This window comes from Gymnodraco acuticeps, unplaced genomic scaffold (assembly GCF_902827175.1).
Source record: "Gymnodraco acuticeps unplaced genomic scaffold, fGymAcu1.1, whole genome shotgun sequence".
Lineage (NCBI taxonomy): Eukaryota > Metazoa > Chordata > Actinopteri > Perciformes > Bathydraconidae > Gymnodraco > Gymnodraco acuticeps.
In genome coordinates this window covers 99,120-118,572 of record NW_022990364.1, presented here as the reverse complement: position 1 = coordinate 118,572, position 19,453 = coordinate 99,120, and the positions used below count along the sequence as shown (strand labels likewise).

The window sequence follows — 19,453 nt, the reverse complement described above, 5'->3', positions numbered from 1 at the left end:
CTGTGTTCTTCCCTTTACAAGCTTAAAAAATGCCCGTAGCTAATGAGATTGAATATAACAATAAAAAATAACAAAATATACACAGCTAGATCAGATGGCGTTCTTTTTAGATGCGACTTTAGAGTAGAGGGGAATTATTGAAACGGGATGTGTACAGTGCTCCGCGGCATCCGCTGCTGCGAAAATGTGGGGCAGGGCCGTAAAGTGGGGGGGCCAATGGCCCCCCCGCTTCCGGCGCCCTTGGTTCAGTGTGAATAAACTTTTACTGGGATACTGACAGAAGCTAAAAAGGATGTTGACAGAAGCAGTGTTAAAAAATTAAGACCATAAAGTTATCCAGGAAATGTTAACTGAGGTTATAAATCAGGAGAAAGAGGGTGTTTCTCAATGTCGAGGACGCTTGCTTGGTAGCACATGTCCTCCGAGTCACTTGCTTCAGAAGCGAGGCAAGAATCCTTCCTAGCCTCGGAAAACAAAGAATGGTGGAACAGGCTAACAGGTGTGCGTCATATGCGAGGCCCCGCCTTAAATGGAGCGCTATTTCCGCCAAAGATTTGGAAATTGGTCCGTGCGCAAAGCATTGTGGGGATTTAAGACTGCGGAGTCTACACATGTTTAGCCTTCGAAATGTCTCGCTACGAAGTACGTCGGCCTCGGTAGAATTCCAAGTATGCTGGACATTGGAACAGTCTTTCGGCGGGGCTCGATGACGTAGTATGCTTGAAATAGTGGCTCTGGAGCAGCCTTCCTCGACATTGAGAAACACCCAGTGGCCGTTTCTCAATCTCGAGGATGCTGGCTTGGTAGTCGCGTGCTTCCAAGTCACTTCCTTCAGAAACGAAGCAAGTATGCTTCCAAGCCACGGCTTCGGAAAACGAAGAAGAATGGAACAGGCTAACAAGTGTGCCACTCTTTCTAACGGTTTCAACATAAACTGTACCGAAAATAAATACCTCACGATGTCTATCTAATTATGAATTTGCTTTACATTCACGGAACACATTTTTGGTAACAAAGTAACATATTTACCAACACATGTTCTACGCCACTACATACTTACATTTAAATGTGTGCTGCGTCGGTTCAGCCATTCTCCGCAAGGGTTTTTGAAATTGGTCCGTGCGCAAAGTATTGTGGGGATTTTAAGGACGCGAAGTCTACCCATCTGCAGCCTCGAAATTTTCCCCAAACCAAGGACGCGGCCTCGGTGGAATTCCAAGTATACTGGAGATTGGAAACAGTACTTCGGCGGCACTCGATGACGTAGCATCCTTGAAATATTGGCTTGGAAGCCAGTATCCTCGAGATTGAGAAACGGCCAGTGTCTTTTTCATAGACTTCTCTACAATCTGTATTTCTTTCCCAGACTAGTTGTGTCACCCCCTGTTGGCCATTGGAAGTATTGCAGGTTGGATGCATGTCCCTATTAAAGGACATTAGAAGTAGTTTTGACTACTATGAAATTGACTATGATTATTGACGTCTTAATCAACTGGTTCAGAGTGAATACACTTCCACTGGGATACTTCAAAATTAGACTAAAAGTATCTAAATGGAAACATAGCAAGTGTAAGAAGGATGTTGACAGAAGCTATAGACCTTTAAGTCATCCAGGAAATGTTAACTGAGGTTATAAATCACGAGTGAAAGAGTGTTTTACATTACATTACATTACATTGCATTTAGCTGACGCTTTTATCCAAAGCGACTTACAATAAGTACATTCGACCAGGAAGACACAACTTCATAAACTTCTCTATAATCTGTATTTCTTTCCCAGACTAGTTGGCCATTGGAGTTATTGCAGGTTTGATGCATTTCCCTATTAAAGGACATTAGAAGTACTACTTTAAGACTTCAGAAAGGGCAAACTAAACCAACCACTAGGGAAGTAAGTGCATTACGAACGTTATGACAGGGTGGCAGTTTCATTAGGTTTCAGTTTTCAGTTACAAGCCAAATCTACATGGCTAGTTTTAGTTAAAAGATCATGGATTGGGTTAAAGTATGCCACATAAGATTTAGTTTGACTCATTCATCATTCCTTCCCGCTTTCTCCCACAAACCCTAAGCGTAATTTATCAATCTCTATGTTTCGTCAGCGGACCTCTTCATTAAACTACAGCTGCTAGATATCACTGCCTTATATGTAAAGGAGAGCCACCATGTGAATATATGATAAAGGCATTATGATCATACTCATTGGTGTATAAGGCCTCCTCTAAACCATGTATACAACGCTCATATCCACTGCCATTCAAAAAGGGTGTGTCTGGAAAACTGTTGTTAGCTTTTAGCTCGGTTGTTGCTGTCAGTGTGGGTGGAGACTCTCGTTAAAGTTCAGTAGAAAAGGATTATATGAGTCTATATAAAAATACGATTAATAATGTCTGTGATACGATGGTCCCAGAACTTACTGTATGACAACAATCAGGGGTTTGATCTGTGAGATGGATCTTACACTTGCTATCATTTATTGTTCTATGTGAGATGATAAAGAACTGTTGATATCATTTCTTGTTGTTTTCCTTTTCCAACAGAGAGCCTTGTCGGAGTGGGTTGATGTCAGGAAGCCTTAAAGTGAGCGGTAATTATTATTAGATGTACTCAGACATCATTGTGGTCAGGAGACACAGAAGGAAATGTCATCAATTCGAGTTAGAAGACTGCCGGGAATGAGAGTCATTTTGTTCCTGATCCAAGGCCCTTGTTAGTCATTTGTAGTCATGATAGTTGGATATGTTTAAAACCTTCCATCATTGTGAGGTGTTCCAGAAATAAAACAACAAGATTAATTAAAATATTCTAATTTTATTGCGGCTATCAGGACCGTTCACAGTACATTATGTGTGGTGTTGTGCTAGGAGCACAAAACAAACAGTACATGCTTTTGTTTGCTCTAAGGAGAGGGACATGGGTTCAGATAGCAGCAAGGAGATAGACTTGGGATAAAAGGGAGTTAATCCTCCATGATCAAGTGAAAAACCCTTTGTAGTTTTCACCATTACAGCAATATTGCACGCTCTCCTTGCATCCCCTGGTGTTCACAGTAACCTGGTGTTCACAAGGAGTACAAAATACAACGCAAAATAAAAGCAGGAGGAAGTACAAAAGGTAGGATGGAAGTACAAGGTCAAAATGCTGAGAACAAAATATTTACATTTTTATAGACAGCTAAAAGCAAATACACTCTAGTAATGACTAGTGTTTTGCTTGCGTCCATTACCGTGGGTGATTAGTATCGAAGGGGGAGAGGTGGAAAGGAAAGGACTATCAAAGATGGATGAGGGGAATAACAGAGGTGGTTTTTCTCGTCTTCTCATTTCAAGTATATATATATATATATATATATAATATAAACAGTAATTATGTAATAATAGAAATAACTCCATATTTATGCTTTTCTATCCACTTAGTGGAGCGAAGCATGAGAGGGCATTAGGGGGTTTCTCGGGCAGCCTTATCGCGGCGTGCCGAGCCGGGAGGAGGGGATTAAGCGGAGGAAAGGTGCAGGAAGGAGAGGAAGGCAGCAGGTTTAGATGATGCCGTATTTGGCCAAGTCGCTGAGCTCCATGTCGCCGAAGGCTTCCCAGGGGCAAACCACCGTGATGTCTGTGCCGAGACCCTCCATGCCGGGGATATCATCGCCAAATCTGGAGGACAGAACACAAGCAGGAAGGTGATTTAAAGTTCCCCTATTATACTGTTCTTCATCAATATATCACAGGTCTCAGATATATCCAAAACATGTCTCTGAAGTGTTTGTCTCCAAATACCAAACAGATCATTGCAGCATTACCCATAATCCCCTCTGTTTCAGCCCTGTTTCCAAAGTGCTGATTCTGTTACTTTAGATGAAAATAAGGAGCCCCTCCCCACGCCCCTCTGAGAGAGATTTGGTTACAAAGAACACAATGGTGCTCTAGGAGGACATTCAGGTGATAAGGGGGGGGGGGGTTACCTTGGTTGCTGATTGGCTAATGGCTACAAACATCATAAAGTGGCCAAAATCTGATCAGCTCATTTTCAGACAGGTTTTTATAGAAATGGATCAGGACAAAAAGAGAGAGAATCTTTTTTCCTGAAACTTTCAGAATCTCTTTCCACAGAGGGGACACATGTTGATGTAGAAGAGACATGAAGAAGAGGGGACACATGTTGATGTAGAAGAGACATGAAGAAGAGGGGACACATGTTGATGTAGAAGAGACATAAAGAAGAGGGGACACATGTTGATGTAGAAGAGACATGAAGAAGAGGGGACACATGTTGATGTAGAAGAGACATGAAGAAGAGGGGACACATGTTGATGTAGAAGAGACATGAAGAAGAGGGGACACATGTTGATGTAGAAGAGACATGAAGAAGAGGGGACACATGTTGATGTAGAAGAGACATGAAGAAGAGGGGACACATGTTGATGTAGAAGAGACAAGTGGATTCTGCATAATAGGTGACCTTTAATAGATTTCAGAATACTGCTGCTAGTTTATAAAGCCATTCCCTTAGTTTATATTAATTTATCCTTTTAGACCTTCTTGGGAGCCTGGTTCCTTATTTTGACTTTAATATTTGAAGTATCAGTTTGCATGAGAAAAAGTTTGTTTGAAAACGTTTATTTATTTTTTTCCACTTCCTTTTTGGAATACACAAGCATATTGTACTTTTCAATCGCATCTGGACATTTATTTTATTTTTTCTCTCAACAACAAGCGCAGCCCAGTGAATCACAGACAAAAGACTAAAACAAATGGATATCGTGGTCACTACAAAAGCATTTAATGGTGCTACAGAAATAAACTTGCCTTGATTTGATTTGGTTGCATTTACTGTACCCAAATCTTTTAGAAATGGGTGTACAACGAGCGGATATTCATTTTCATTTTTCAAAGATATTGAAGTGACTGTTATTTTATACTGATTGTTGTGCTTTTATTTAGGTCTTAATGTGTGCATATGTATAAATGTGTCTTTCATTTTGTATATATAGATAGCCTATCTACATATTTGCATACATATATTTGTTTTTGTATTCGGGATTGTGGGAAACAATCATTTCGATCTCTCCACACAAACTGAAAGACTGACAATAAAGTTGACTTTGACTTTCAATATGAGTTGTTGCTCTTACCCTTTCTGGCCTGGCTTTGGTGCCTTGCTCTTGAATGTACGCGTCTGCCTTTGCTTGAATTTGGGGGGTCCCTTTTTGGGCGTGGTGGGGCCCGTTGTGCTCCCAGGGGTCAGAGCACTTCCTGCAGGGGGGGCGCTGTTCATTTCTGCTGAGGGTCTCTGAAAAGACAGAAGGCAAGGGTCACCACACTGACATTTACTCTACATCTACCCCCCCCCTCTGATGCCCTCTGCTAATCCTGTTTCCTCCCAGCTTTCAATGCTAATCAGCGGAGATTACATAGATTAGTTCCTACAGCCAGATTAGTTTTAATCCCGCTCTGATGGCGCAGACGGCTAATTGCCCTTCTCAGAAATCACGGACATGCTTTCGGACCTCAGCCTTTTCAATTTATGGCGCATATAGGGCCTCGCTCGGTATGGTTAGGCCTCATTAGGCCTTGTTAGGACTGGCTCACTTTATGCTGCGTTTCCATTACAGTTTAGTAGCTGGGGCAGTAACTATAGTAACACAGTGTAGGCGGAGCCGTGACGTCATCTTCAATGAGAACCACAAAACCAACGTTAGCTCTTAGCACTCAGAGCTCACAGCTCCTAATATCTGTTCAGAAACTAGACAAAAGTTAAACAAGTACAAACCACAGACTGTCTGTGTCATGGCGAATAGTCGCTGCTTTATTTATGTCTGTATAGGCCGTTGTTGTGAGTGTGGACGGTCGGAGCATATACTGCGTTAGCTTAGCCGATCTCCATTTAGAAAACACGCATTTTAAAATGTTTTTCGCCTGCCGTCTGTCTGCAGACTTGTCAAAGCATTAATTCATGGTTTTTACTAACTGGTATCAGTATGTTGTTACTTCGGCATCATTTTGAAACGTGTATTACAATTAAATCACGGTCAAATATGTTCATCTTGTTGTAGTTGTAGCCCCCTTGCCAGCGATTCTCTCTCTAGTTTAGCATACTCAGCCCGACTCAGCCTGGTTGGCCTGGAAAGAACCTCGATTTTATGGGGCCAGAAAACTGTGAAATAGTACCCGCTAGCCGGAACTACGCCAAGTGGAAACGCAACCAAAAACGGGCCGGGCACGGCACGCTTAAAGCGAGCTCCGCGCTGTAGTGGAAATGCGCCATAAGACACCCTGATGATGTTACTTATAACACTTGCTAATAAAGTCACAAGAACATACATAACATTCATCTGTTTGCAACTCACATATATCAATATTCCAATTACTAGACTATTCTGCACAGTTTCTATCATATTCTGTTTCTATTATATTCTATTTTATTTACTTGTACTATTTTATCTGTGTTATTGTGTTGCACTGTTGGAGGAGCCTGTGACCTAAGATTTTCATTGTCATAACTACACTGTAGCTATGTACACATAACAAATAAAAGCCTTGAATCTTGAAACTTGATCATAAGCAAACGTTCAAATCTTTTGCGGCTCCACAATTTCAACTTCCTTTGACGTCCGACCCTGATAATCCCATTACAGCAATGTGTCCGTGATGGAAAACCAACCCTGCTTTAAGTTGAAACACAAGCATTGGTTGCATTAGCAGTAACAGATCTAGATTGAGGTCTTATCTTCCTATGATTCTGCGTGGAAACACAATAAGGAAAACAAAAAAGCCCTTAACAAACCCCTTAATGTTAATCCTCTTTACGCGAGGGTATTAGAAAAAACACACCTGTCACCGACTTCAACTTTGTACTACTGCCTTTCTTTGTTTGTTTCAATTGCACATGTAAACTTGACTTTATCTATACTCCAACCAACAGTTTTCAATCCACCTTAAGTCATTTAAAGTCCAACATCAAACCATATTGCCAGCCAAGACAGTCTTAAGTCATTCTTCTCTTCTTTACAGTTTGCATTCAAGTTATTACAGTTTTAGCCATTTCCCATTTGTTAAACTCTTATTCATCCTCATCTAATGTCTAATTGGACTCTCAATATCCTGCATTAGTTTTCTCTCACCTGTTGTCACAGATATCCCAAGAGGCCACCGCCGATCAGCTTCTCTATTCTCTTTGAGTTATTGACGTGCGCAGTCCTGTGTTGTGCTTTTATATCTTCTCTAATCCCAACATCCTCCTCTTTCCAGTCACATGTGCCCCCCCAGAAAAATCTAGAAAACCTCTCACAACCCCCTTCATCCCAGAGTCTATTTGTCCTTGTTCACATCACCCAATTTACTGAGAAGAGAATGTCAAAGATTAATCTGGCTAATTCCTCTTAAACCTCAGCACGCCTGACCCCAGCTTTGAGAGGCGACGATCTGCTTGTTGTGAGTCCATGTGAGAAGCTGTTTTCCACGTGTGGGATTAGATTATTATTGGTATAGATATAGATATATGGATTAACTGTGACCAAGAAAACAAACAACATGAACATGAATACAAGCCACGTCTTCTTTCTGGTATATAAATTGAAGCTTTGATTGAGTTAGAAGACATTGTAGGTTCAATACTGTAAAAGTGTTTAGGAAAATAATTAGTTTGATCAGGTTTTTGGCTTTAGGACATCGTTGGGTGTGAAAATTATGGTATTTTAACACCAAAAAGAGTAGGTGTCGTCTTTCTTCCCAAAACATTACATTTCCCATTATCTTCAGTATACGTTATTTTACAACTAAATTCCTTCTTATCCTTAAAAAAACCAGTCTTATACTTTGATTAATCTGATTAACACCAGGTATGTAAGTAGAAAAGTCAAGTTGCCTTAAAACTTCCTATATACATATTTTTTGGAAGAGATGACTGAAAAAACCCATATTTAATTGCCATAATGATGTGTTGTTAACATTTAAGATAATATGAAATGTTCCTCGCCTGGTCAGAACATCTAAACTGTGGTGAAATAATGACACTGAAAGTTTCGCTGTAATGATGTAGCACCTGCGTGTGGAACATGTGAATCTAAGGGAGGATCGAGGATTAACTTGTTTGGAAGCGTTCTGACGCCACAACACAACAGAGAGCTGATTGGTACTAACATCATTGGGGGATTTCATTAAAGAATGCTTTAATTAACTAAACAAACACAGACTTCTACAGGTATAGCGTCACATATTACCAGCTTTATTTTGTCTTTGTGGAGCTCTTACAAGTGCCTTTCTAGTTAAATATCTATCCTTTCGGTAGCTTGTCCAATAATATCCTTTCTTCAAATAATGTTAAATTGGAAGTTTCACACTGATGGTGATAAGAAGTATTTTAGTTTTTCAGAAAAACAAGGACAGACAGTTCGTTCTTAAATAAACCCTACATTTCTGAGCATTTTCTAATCGTTTTGTGCATTGGTTTATAGTTGTTGTTGATCATATGCTGCACATTTGTCAACTTCAGTAACCATTTGCATCTTCTCCTAAAGCGGAGTACAATGGATATGCCTCTTTAATAGAAAGTAGTCTTGTTAACAACACAGGCTGCTGTCTTTGCACCCTGGATTACCCGTCTGTAGGAACAGCCTGTTTCATACAGGGGTGCTCCATGCGAACAGGCAAGGCAGGCAACTGCTTGGGGCCCCGGACCAGAAGGAGGCCCCCAAAGAAGGTAGATTAAGAAGGTCCACAGCAACGACAACATGAAACACCCTTTAATTTACTGCAACGACATGTCGGGAAACCCCCTCAAGGCGGCCCCATGCATAGCTCCGGGGAGCTGTCGGCTGAGCGTGGTGATGAAAAGCTGGTTCGAGGTGTCCCCAGTGAATGTTTGCCTAGGGCCCCACCGACTCTAGGATCACCACTGGTTTCATAAATGTAATCACACCACAAATCAAATACGCCATGCTAACATGCTAACATGCTAATGATGTTTATTGATAACCCAAACCACCAGAAACGGTGCTAAACAATACAAACATTTAACTATAGGCCTCTCACGATAATTCATTTTGTTGGATACATTTTCCCAGAAATGATTGCGATAAACGATAATATTGTCGGCACCGTTGTATGACCATTTTAGACCACTGACATAATGATAATATATAATAATAGTTCAAGTACATCCTTTCAAACTGCTAGTCACAACCTCATGTAAATGTCAATTTATTGAGTTCATTTATATTTATCGTACGATAAGTCAATTAATTGCTTATCGCGACAGGCACACAATAAAACAGTGGAAAAAAACATGTGTTTGACTTTCATTAGTGACTGAAACTGTGTGCCCTTTATAGTCTGTGTCCAATATTGTGTATTTGTATATATATCCTATATATATGCTAAGGTCCCGCTACTGACACGATAGCAGCCATTTAGTGCGCATATGTGTAATTAAACCCATGATATCAAAATCTCCCTCCAGCCAGGTACCCAAAGTTGGCAACCCTGGTTTTATATTGTTAGCTTATAGTTGAAGCATCTATCCTTTCCTTTTAGCTAAGATCTTCAAAGACCTGTAGTCTATGTACTGGGAAAAGCTAACAATTAAAAAAAAAAAAATCTGGTTTATTTTGTCACCATTGATCTATTACTTTGAGTTAACTATTTTAATTGTTTTAATTATAATTTTTACCTAGCTACCGTGTATCAATGACTTCTTTATAGCAGGTCAATATGTCAATCTTTGAGCTTACACTTCTTAAGTCTGTGCGTATATGCGTATGCCACTAATTAAATTAACTAAGGACTTGTAAAATAGAACAGGGCCAGAGCAATGAGGGTAAATGTGGTTGTGTGTGTGTGTTCATTTTACAGCATGTCAAACATCAGCTAAGTATGACTTTACCTGACAAATCTGTTCTTTCATGAAGCATGCATTCCTGTGTGTGTTCAGAGGAAACCATACTCTTTTTACAGCTGAGCTTTCATACAGTAAACAGTGCAGGCATACAGAACATATGATTATGCTGGATGTATGGAGGTTTACTGCCCACTCTGCAAAAAGCTCAAAGAGACCATGAGTGACTATTCTCGGTGTATGAATGCACCTTTTTTTTAAATCAAAAAGGGTCTAGACAGGACTGAACCACAGTCTCTACTGTCACTTTGGACGCTGAACTCAAAGACTAATTGATATGTTTAAGTTCAAAACTGTAAAAACACAAACTTTTCTCTTAAAGATAGAATTAAGTATATAAATGAAAAGACCTCAGACACATCAACACTCACTTACATTAAAACATTTATTGGGCAATTCCCCGCAACTGCTACCAAGGGTAGAATATAGGCTGTATTTTGTAGCTTTTCCACATTTATTTGACAGAGGACATTGTGGACATTCTTAGAAAGGTATATTATAAAGGACCCATGGAATGTTATGGTTGTATGAAACATTTACAACGTATTAATGTGGACCGGAGGGAGAGGGTGACAAGCATAAGTTTCACTCTCCTTTTGTATTTCAATTCCAACTTTGGTCATGAAGAATATGTTTCTCTGTTGTCCACGTTCATAAAGCATAAAGCAACAGCATCAGAGCGCGGTGCAGAGTCTCTATATGAGTTTACAGTAGTCCGTCGTTCTTATTATACATCCATGTTGTCTGCTGTATAGAAAACTGTAGTTTCCCCACAGCAGCAGACGCAGGCGCATCATAAATATGTCGGATAGTGAAAGTGCAGTCGGATTCTCTAAAGTACCGCAGTCTCTTCTCCTAAATCCTTTTGAATTCTCCTTTCCACTATTCCTTAACCCCGTGACGTTTCACACAGAGGTCAAGGAATAGATGATAGGGATAGACGATAGGAGCTGATTTTTGGACTATTCAACCGCAACCCAAGACTTTAAGAGACCAAGACAAGACCAAGACTTTAAGAGGTCAAGACCAAGACAAGACCAATACTTTAAGAGATCAAGACCAAGACAAGACCAAGACTTTAAGAGATCAAGACCAAGACAAGACCAAGACTTTAAGAGATCAAGACCAAGACAAGACCACGACGTTAAGAGGTCAAGACCAAGGCAAGATCAAGACTTTAAGAGGTCAAGACCAATACAAGACCAATACTTTAAGAAGTCAAGACCAAGACAAGACCTTAAGAGATCAAGACCAAGACAAGACCAAGACTTTAAGAGGTCAAGACCAAGACAAGACCAATACTTTAAGATGTCAAGACCAAGACAAGACCAAGACTTTAAGAGATCAAGACCAAGACAAGACCAAGACTTTAAGAGACCAAGACAAGACCAATACTTTAAGAGGTCAAGACCAAGACAAGACCAAGACTTTAAGAGGTCGAGACCAAGGCAAGACCAAGACATTAAGAGGTCAAGACCAAGACAAGACCAAGACTTTAAGAGGTCGAGACTAAGGCAAGACCAAGACATTAAGATGTCAAGACCAAGACAAGACCAAGACTTTAAGAGATCAAGACCAAGACAAGGCCAATACTTTAAGAGGTCAAGACCAAGACAAGACCAATACTTTAAGAGATCAAGACCAAGACAAGACCAATACTTTAAGAGATCAAGACCAAGACAAGACCAAGACTTTAAGAGATCAAGACCAAGATAAGACCAATACTTTAAGAGATCAAGACCAAGACAAGACCTTAAGAGGTAAAGACTAAGACAAGACCAATACTTTAAGAGGTCAAGACCAAGACAAGACCAATACTTTAAGAGATCAAGACCAAGACCAAGACTTTAAGAGGTCGAGACCAAGGCAAGACCTTAAGAGGTCAAGACCAAGACAAGACTAATACTTTAAGACATCAAGACCAAGACAAGACCTTAAGAGGTCAAGACTAAGACAAGACCAAGACTTTAAGAGGTCAAGACCAAGACAATACCAATACTTTAAGAGATCAAGACCAAGACAAGACCAAGACTTTAAGAGATCAAGACCTTAAGAGGTCAAGACCAAGACTTTAAGAGACCAAGACAAGACCAAGACTTTAAGAGATCAAGACCAAGACAAGACCAAGACTTTAAGAAGTCAAGACCAAGATCAAGGCAGAGCGAGACTGAATCAAGACCAGACTAGAGTGAATCCAACACTACATATTACACTTACGGCCCGTCCACACAGCAGCTTTAGACGATTCTTCCACCGCTTCCACCGCTTCTCTGCCCATTGACTTTGAATGGGGATGACGTCACTTTTCCTCGCTTGTCGCCGAACTGCATTGTGGGGGAGCGAAGCGAAGATTTCCAGGATTTCCAGGATGTTCAGGATTCAAAAGTTGAGCAATGTTCAACTTTTGAAGCTGAGCTGGAAGCGTCAGCCAATCAAACCGCGTGTAAGCAGGGAGAGCCAGACCGCAGTTCATTTCCTCATATTCCAAACGAGAAATTACGGTAGCAAATCACCCGGTTCTTTACGACCAGACTATTTACCAGGATACAAACCGGAGGAACCAGGCATGGAGGGAGGTGCCAGAGACAGTGGGTGAAACTGGTAGGTTTTCGCCTGTTTGGGGAGTTTATATATATATATATATTGCTCGCATAAAATTCCCGTTTTTTTTTGCTTTGTATGTCGGGGGCGGGAGATTCATGTGATTGGTTGTTGGTCGTGTTGCTCGCAAAAAATCCCCAAGCTGTCAGACACGCCCAGCTCCAAGATTTTCAAGATTTGTTCAAAACTGCTGTGTGGACGGGCCGTTACAATAAAAGGTGGAAGATACCAACATTTTTAAGAGGTGCTTGACTACAACATTTTTAAGAGGTGCTTGACTACAGTATTAACACAATATTACGTGTAATATTTACAACACAATATAAAAATATCATTGTTTAAAGATCACAGCCAGGCTTATCGTTAATACCGCTTTATCTTGACACCCCTACTCAATAATGAAAGGAGAAATATTGTACTTTCTTAACAACTGTCTGCATGTGTTTGGACATATTGGAGAAAATACAGTAGAGAAGTTACCCTGCGGATTCAAGAGGTTTTATTGATTGTTTGGCTATTTTTACTACCGTGAAAACACAGTCAAGACAGCAACTACATCGTTTTTTCAGCCACCATTCAAGCTTTCATGGGGTGAGCTTTAAAATATAAGACTGTCTACAGTAGCACATGGTCTAATAATAGTGTTATGCATGAACCACACATATCCTAACATGTCTGCCCTGTATGAATAGAGGCTCAGACTGTCTGGCTTGCTGCTGAATATCAGATCAGATGGTTGTTGGACAGTAAGAGTGTTGACAGAGTCGATGTACAGCAGGTCACCCTCAACCTAAAACACTCTCTAATCCCATTTGAACATGCTGACGGGATAATAAAAGCAATGTTGACCTCAGTACTGCACACTCCTACACTTATAGTCCATGCTTCCCAACCTTTTTCTTTCTCCAGCCTGATCATAGGATTTCAAAGAGCCTTCCTCTAACACCAGCTATCATGTTATACATATCTTTGTTGTCATTTATAATTATAATAATAAAGCTTTATTTATATAGTACTTTTCATACAGCATGTGAAGCTCAAAGTGCCATTACTTTTTGCCATTTTATTGAATTTCTCTGTTAGTTAAAGGGCCCATGTCATGCTTTTCCGGTTATTACCCGTCCCCTTGTGTGTTATGAAGGTTTTTATGCATGTAATAATAAATAAATAATAATACATTTATTTTGGGGGGCGCCTTTCGTAACACCCAAGGACACCTTACAGGGCATAGGGGCAATATAGGGAACAATTAAAACAGTGGATTTAGTGAAGTATCAGCCGGGGTAAGACATGTAAACGGTCTGCAGAGTCAAAAACCCTCAAAGTACACCCTGTAGCGAGTAAAACTCTAACACAGTCTATGCTGCCCCAAAACGCCTCGTTGGAGATTTCTAATTTTCCATTGTTTAACCCAGTCTCATGGCCTTTCATGTTATAGTCTCTATTGATTCGTGTTCACCAGCACGATTTTCACTTTTTTTTCGTGTCACAGAACGATTTTAAAAGCAATGTATTTCTATTGGTAGTGTGTTTCGTGCCTGCAGCACGTCTTTTTGTCCGGTCGGGTCTTGGAAGACCAGAAGCTGTGTGGTTCATAAAAAGATTTTCTTACTCAATATCTTTTCTTTTTCTTTTAAATTGTATAATGTCGGAGTTTTGTTGCCGTCCGCGAGGAAAAGAAATGGCTCAGAGCCTCAGAATACTGAAACCTGTATTTTTTTTTCCTTCTAATTTGTTATTATTTGGTGCAGGCACGAAACATACTACCAATAGAAATACATTGCTTCTAAAATCGTTCTGTGTCAGAATACTGAAATCTGTATTTTTAAAAATCAGTTTTTCCTTCGAATTTGTTATTATTTACTTTGCTTTTAAAATCGTTCTGTGTGAAACGAAAAAAATGGCGAAATCGTGTTGGTGAACACGAATCAATAGATTAATTTTGTGACTATAACACGAAATGCTGTGAGACTGAGTTGGAAAGAAAGACTTGCTCAAATACTTAATAAAACCTATTTGCCATTTATAAAGTTTCTTATTTAGTCTCATCTGCCAGATCTGATTAAATATATAACGACCTTGATGCTCCTTCTATATTTCCATCTATTATGTTTATTTTTTTACTGTTTTTACAGAATAGTTTTCTTGATCTGCCTTCGCATATCTCCTGATAAAGAAGCACTTTGTAACTTGCTTTCAGATGTGCTGCATATATCATTCATAACGAGATGTTGATGTTGTTGCATTAATATAAGATGTTAAAATCCTAACAACCCTGCTGTGTATTTTACACAAGTCATTTTAATTTCAATTCAGTCAGCAATCACAGGCCTCTCCTTCCCCCTTTATGATTGAAATTCCACGGCATGGCTTACAGAAATTCACTTCAAATGCAACTAATGATTTTACTCATTCATGCAAACATATTATGCATTTCCATCTCCTATCTGCCAAGTTTCTTTAAGCTTTGAAGTGCACAAACCCTTCAGTTTGAGCCTCAAACTAGCACATTTATTTTATGTATGCATTTGCCTGTAGTAAACACATTCATTTTCTATTTGATTCAAAGGTATTTACACGCTTTATATTTCCTTTCAGAACATTCCAATTTCTTTCCGTTCTGTTGATTTAGCATTCACAGAAAACCCTGGTGTCTGTGGAAGTCATAGTGTCGATAGCACATTGAATTGCTTTGCTTTCAATAATGTAAGGCCTTTTTTTAACAGATATCTTGCAAAAAAAGACACATTTTACTGCAGGAATAAATCCACAAGTTTTCCTTTTTCATTGTTTTTGCATCTGGTTCTTTCCCTGTGTTCTTTGCAGTGCAGTTCCTTTGTGTTTCAGTGTTATGTAAGACTGAAAGAAGCCGAAGTGCTGAGCTAATCAGACGCTGGCAAAAGTTATTCGAAGCGCAGGTTGACCTGAATCTCATTTCATAGGCTTACATCGTTTGTCGTCATGAGGCATTCCTCAAAACTTTTTTCAGGGAACGCTTGAGCCACTCCTGCTAGATTACAGATACATTGTTGTCCAGTAGTATCCTTCAGGTACAAATCACATAGAAATCATTAATGCAGTTATTTATCTCAGTGAGAAAGTCTGCAATTGCTGCTGTTGTGTCAAATGTTTCATCTATTAAAGAGGACCTATAGTGACATGTCTCCATGCTTTAATGTTCAAAAAGCTCTTTATGTTTCTCATATACTGCCTGTGCTGCAGCACCTCTTTTCACCCTCCGTCTGAAACCAGAGCCCAGTCTGCGCTGATTGCACACAAACATGCACACAAACATATACTACAGGAAAAGGGAAAACCCCAAAAAGTACTTAAACTCAAAAGCAATCTTACTTCTTGTGCATTGTACCTTAAGCAAGAGTCACAGCTATGACCTCTATGCTGTGAAATCCTGTTATTTCTTCACCTCAAAGACTGAGGCTAGCTTCATGCGCAGCATCAAGTCAGAGGGTTTGTAATTATTAATACGCCATATTTCATTTGAGGCAGGAGTGAAAACATTGCGCAAAATAAAAGGATTGAGGCAGTGGAAAATGTATCTTACCTGCAGCCATTATTGCAACCTCAGAATATAAACGAGGAGAATAAACATTGAGATTCATGCTGCGCAGTAAAAGATGAATACCATTCGTTCACTCCCGACCTTGGCTTTGATGTTCAGGAATGAGAGCAAGGGAGAATTTCTTCATGGTAAAAACGTGCTGTTGCATCAAAACCATCCACACAAATGACTGTTTGCAAAAAGATGTAATGGATTTTCTGAATGCGTCGGACAATCTGATGTGAGGTTTGACAAAACGGATGATTGGTTTCTCTCTTGGTGATTGTAAAGAATGTTATTGTCGGAGATTGAACACAGTCTCACACAGAATACAAGAAAGAAAGAGAAACTGGAGCAGACTTGACCTTGACTTTGATGTTTAATGACTCAATTGCTGGTTTCGGCCTACAATAAGCAGAGAAACAGATTTTCCTCTAGATCTTTTGGCCTTAAATCTAATTCTACACACACACACACACACACACACACACACACACACACACACACACACCACACACACACACACACACACACACACCACCACACACACACACACACACACACCACACACACACACACACACACACACACACACACACACACACACACACACACACACACACACACACACACACAACAGCTTATAAAAACATAGGATTGAGCACAAGGGAGAGAAGACACAAGAAAGATGAAGTGAGAGAGAAACTAAGACAGAAAGAGGATTACTCTGCTCTTGCCTTTGTTGCCTCGACCAAAGGAGGTTATGTTTTCCGTTTGGTTTGTTCCTCTGTTTGTGAGCCGGCTTACAGAAAAACTACTTTTCATGAAACTTCTTCTAGTTTAAAGTGCTCCTATCATGCTTATAGAAATATACAAAAACATGCCTATGTGTTTTGCTCAAAATACAAACAGATCATGCATTTTAGAAATCCCTCATACCCCTCTATTCTAGCCCTGTTTAGAGAAACAACGATTTTGGGTCCTTAGCTTGAAAAAAAGAAGAAGATGCGGAGCTAATGCCTGACCAGAATTCTACCGGAGATTTAAATTCTGCTGTGATAATACACCATCCTGTTCTAAACCACATCAAAGATTATTTCTGAAACAGTATGGAGCTCAAATAATTTTTCTCTTGCGGGTTTATCACAAGGTGAGTTCCTTTTTTTATTTCCTGCTTTTTAAACACATGTGCTCTCCAGCAGGTTAGCTCTGAGCGAGGCTTGCTAATGTAAACAAAACGAGATTACGTCCAAAACACGTCAGGCATTGTTTCTGATAGCAACTCTCTGTGGGTCCGCCATCTGAAATTACGTAATATCGGCAGCAAATCTGTATCCGCTCGTTGTACCCCCATTTTTAAAAGAGGGTTGAGGGTTTTATTTTTTGACGCGGCATGAGTTCCCCGACACACGGGGGACGACGACACACACACACACACACACACACACACACACACACACACACACACACACACACACACACACACACACACACACACACACACACACACACACACACACACACACACACACACACACACACACACACACACACACACACACACACACACACACACACACACACACACACACACACACCACACACACCACACACACACACAACACACACACACACCACACACACACCACACCACACACACACACCGAAGACTAGAAACGGTTTTGAAAACTTTTGTCACGTAGTGATCGTCTTCTCAATAGAACATCTTTGATAATGTCTTCTGGCCAATCAGAATCAAGATAACGGCGTGGTGTTCTTGCAGGAAGTCCCGACGGAGAATACTTTTGCTGTAGTACATCTCTATATACATCGATACAACATTACGTGTTGATAGAAATCAACGCGTAATGAAATAAGACCCCACGGTTTGATGATTGATAGGTGTGTGGGCTGTCTTTCATTTTGACACACAGAACAATGGGGACTATCCACCCTTATCCACAATGTAAAGTAATTCACACAGCCTCTTCTCTCAGTGAGGAGCAGCAGGTTCAGCTTTCAGAACAAAGTAACAAAAAACTAAAATGACATTCATTTTTTTAAATATGTCGTGTAGTAGGCTAATAGATTTATTTATTTTTCTTCTCAAGAGAGTACCAGAATGTGTATTTTATGTTAGTATTTCAAAAAATCTCCTGGGGGAGAATCCCCCCCATGCAGACCCCCCTGCAGGAGTTGGGTTTTCAGCATGTCAACTCTTTTACCTGTGGGGAAATAGCAGGATTGGCTCCAGGTCGCCCTTTTTATTTACTACAAGACAAATGTGCCTTTTTATTTCATACAGTTCCATTTGGATTGAGACAGGGAAATAATCTAAACCTCACGCGTGAAGTTTCACTGTCAAGGGGAGCGTGTAATTACATTGCAAATACTGACTTGAGCCCCACCACTGTATGGGTTAGCCCAGGGGTCTGCAACCTTTTTGACCAAAAGAGCCATTTTGCTCCTTTTTCCAAAACATTTTTTTGTCTGGAGCCGCAAAACATATTTCATAGTTTTTTATTGTTATATCAGACAAAAACTACAGTTTTTTGCATTTATTAGGCTATTTATTACATGATATAAAACTGTTAACCTCTAATAAGAAACAAAGAACTCTTATAAGGAGAATTACAAATAATACACAGGCCTACTTTAAAATAAATTAAACACAGCACTTGGGGAGTCCTCTGCACGTTTGAAGGAAAAAAAAATATTATTAAAATGGGCCCACTTTGAAATAAATAAAACATCTAGCTGCACCCTAAAAATAGTTAAAGGTAGGGTAGGTAAGAATGGAGAAACCAGCTCGAGTGCGCTAGAATTTGAAAGTACACAACCGGAAAAAATATGCCTCTTCCTTCAGACTTTCTTACAGAGTCCCTCCTCCAACACACACGGAAGGCTGACAGGCAGGTAGGCCTTCCAGTTATTTCAGCCGGGCCGGCTCAGATGATTGGTCGTGCTTTTTACAGCGCTACGGCTTCCAGAGATTAATTTTGGTATGTATTTATTGTCAAAGCATGTAATATATTCATTGCTATCGGGACGTTAAGAGCATTCCATGGAATATAACAAAAAGTGTTTTCTGAAATAAATTACATACCCCATTGAATTATGACTGAAGATCGTCAGCTGTCTTCCTCTCCCTTGTTGTTCCTCGATACGTAAAGGCTGCACCACCATTGACAACTTCTCTCTACATATCAAACATACCGGTAAACCAGCATCGTTTGCTGTGAAAGCATATAACTCTGTCCACACAGAATTAAATCCTGTGTTCCTCCGGTACTTTTCTTTGATTTATCCATAGTTCGCTCAATGAGCCGGGGGTCAGGTTATTCGCCTCCAAGAAAAGGCGCTCGCGCGGGACCGTAGCAGGATGTGACTTATATTTTAGTT

The 19,453-nt window shown here is 40.1% G+C and overlaps 1 protein-coding gene across 1 annotated transcript; it reads right to left on the bottom strand.

Annotated features, from left to right (window-relative positions):
* Positions 1-2,801: 2,801 nt before the first annotated feature.
* Positions 2,802-19,193, bottom strand: LOC117551375 (retinal cone rhodopsin-sensitive cGMP 3',5'-cyclic phosphodiesterase subunit gamma-like). The gene is made up of 3 exons (XM_034224237.1): positions 19,158-19,193; positions 5,132-5,289; positions 2,802-3,653 (listed from the first exon to the last, which is right to left on the bottom strand). Exons 2-3 carry the CDS (start codon positions 5,272-5,274, stop codon positions 3,536-3,538), a joined length of 261 nt encoding a protein of 86 aa, XP_034080128.1. The 5' UTR covers positions 5,275-5,289; positions 19,158-19,193; the 3' UTR covers positions 2,802-3,535.
* Between the last annotated feature and the right edge of the window lie 260 nt (positions 19,194-19,453).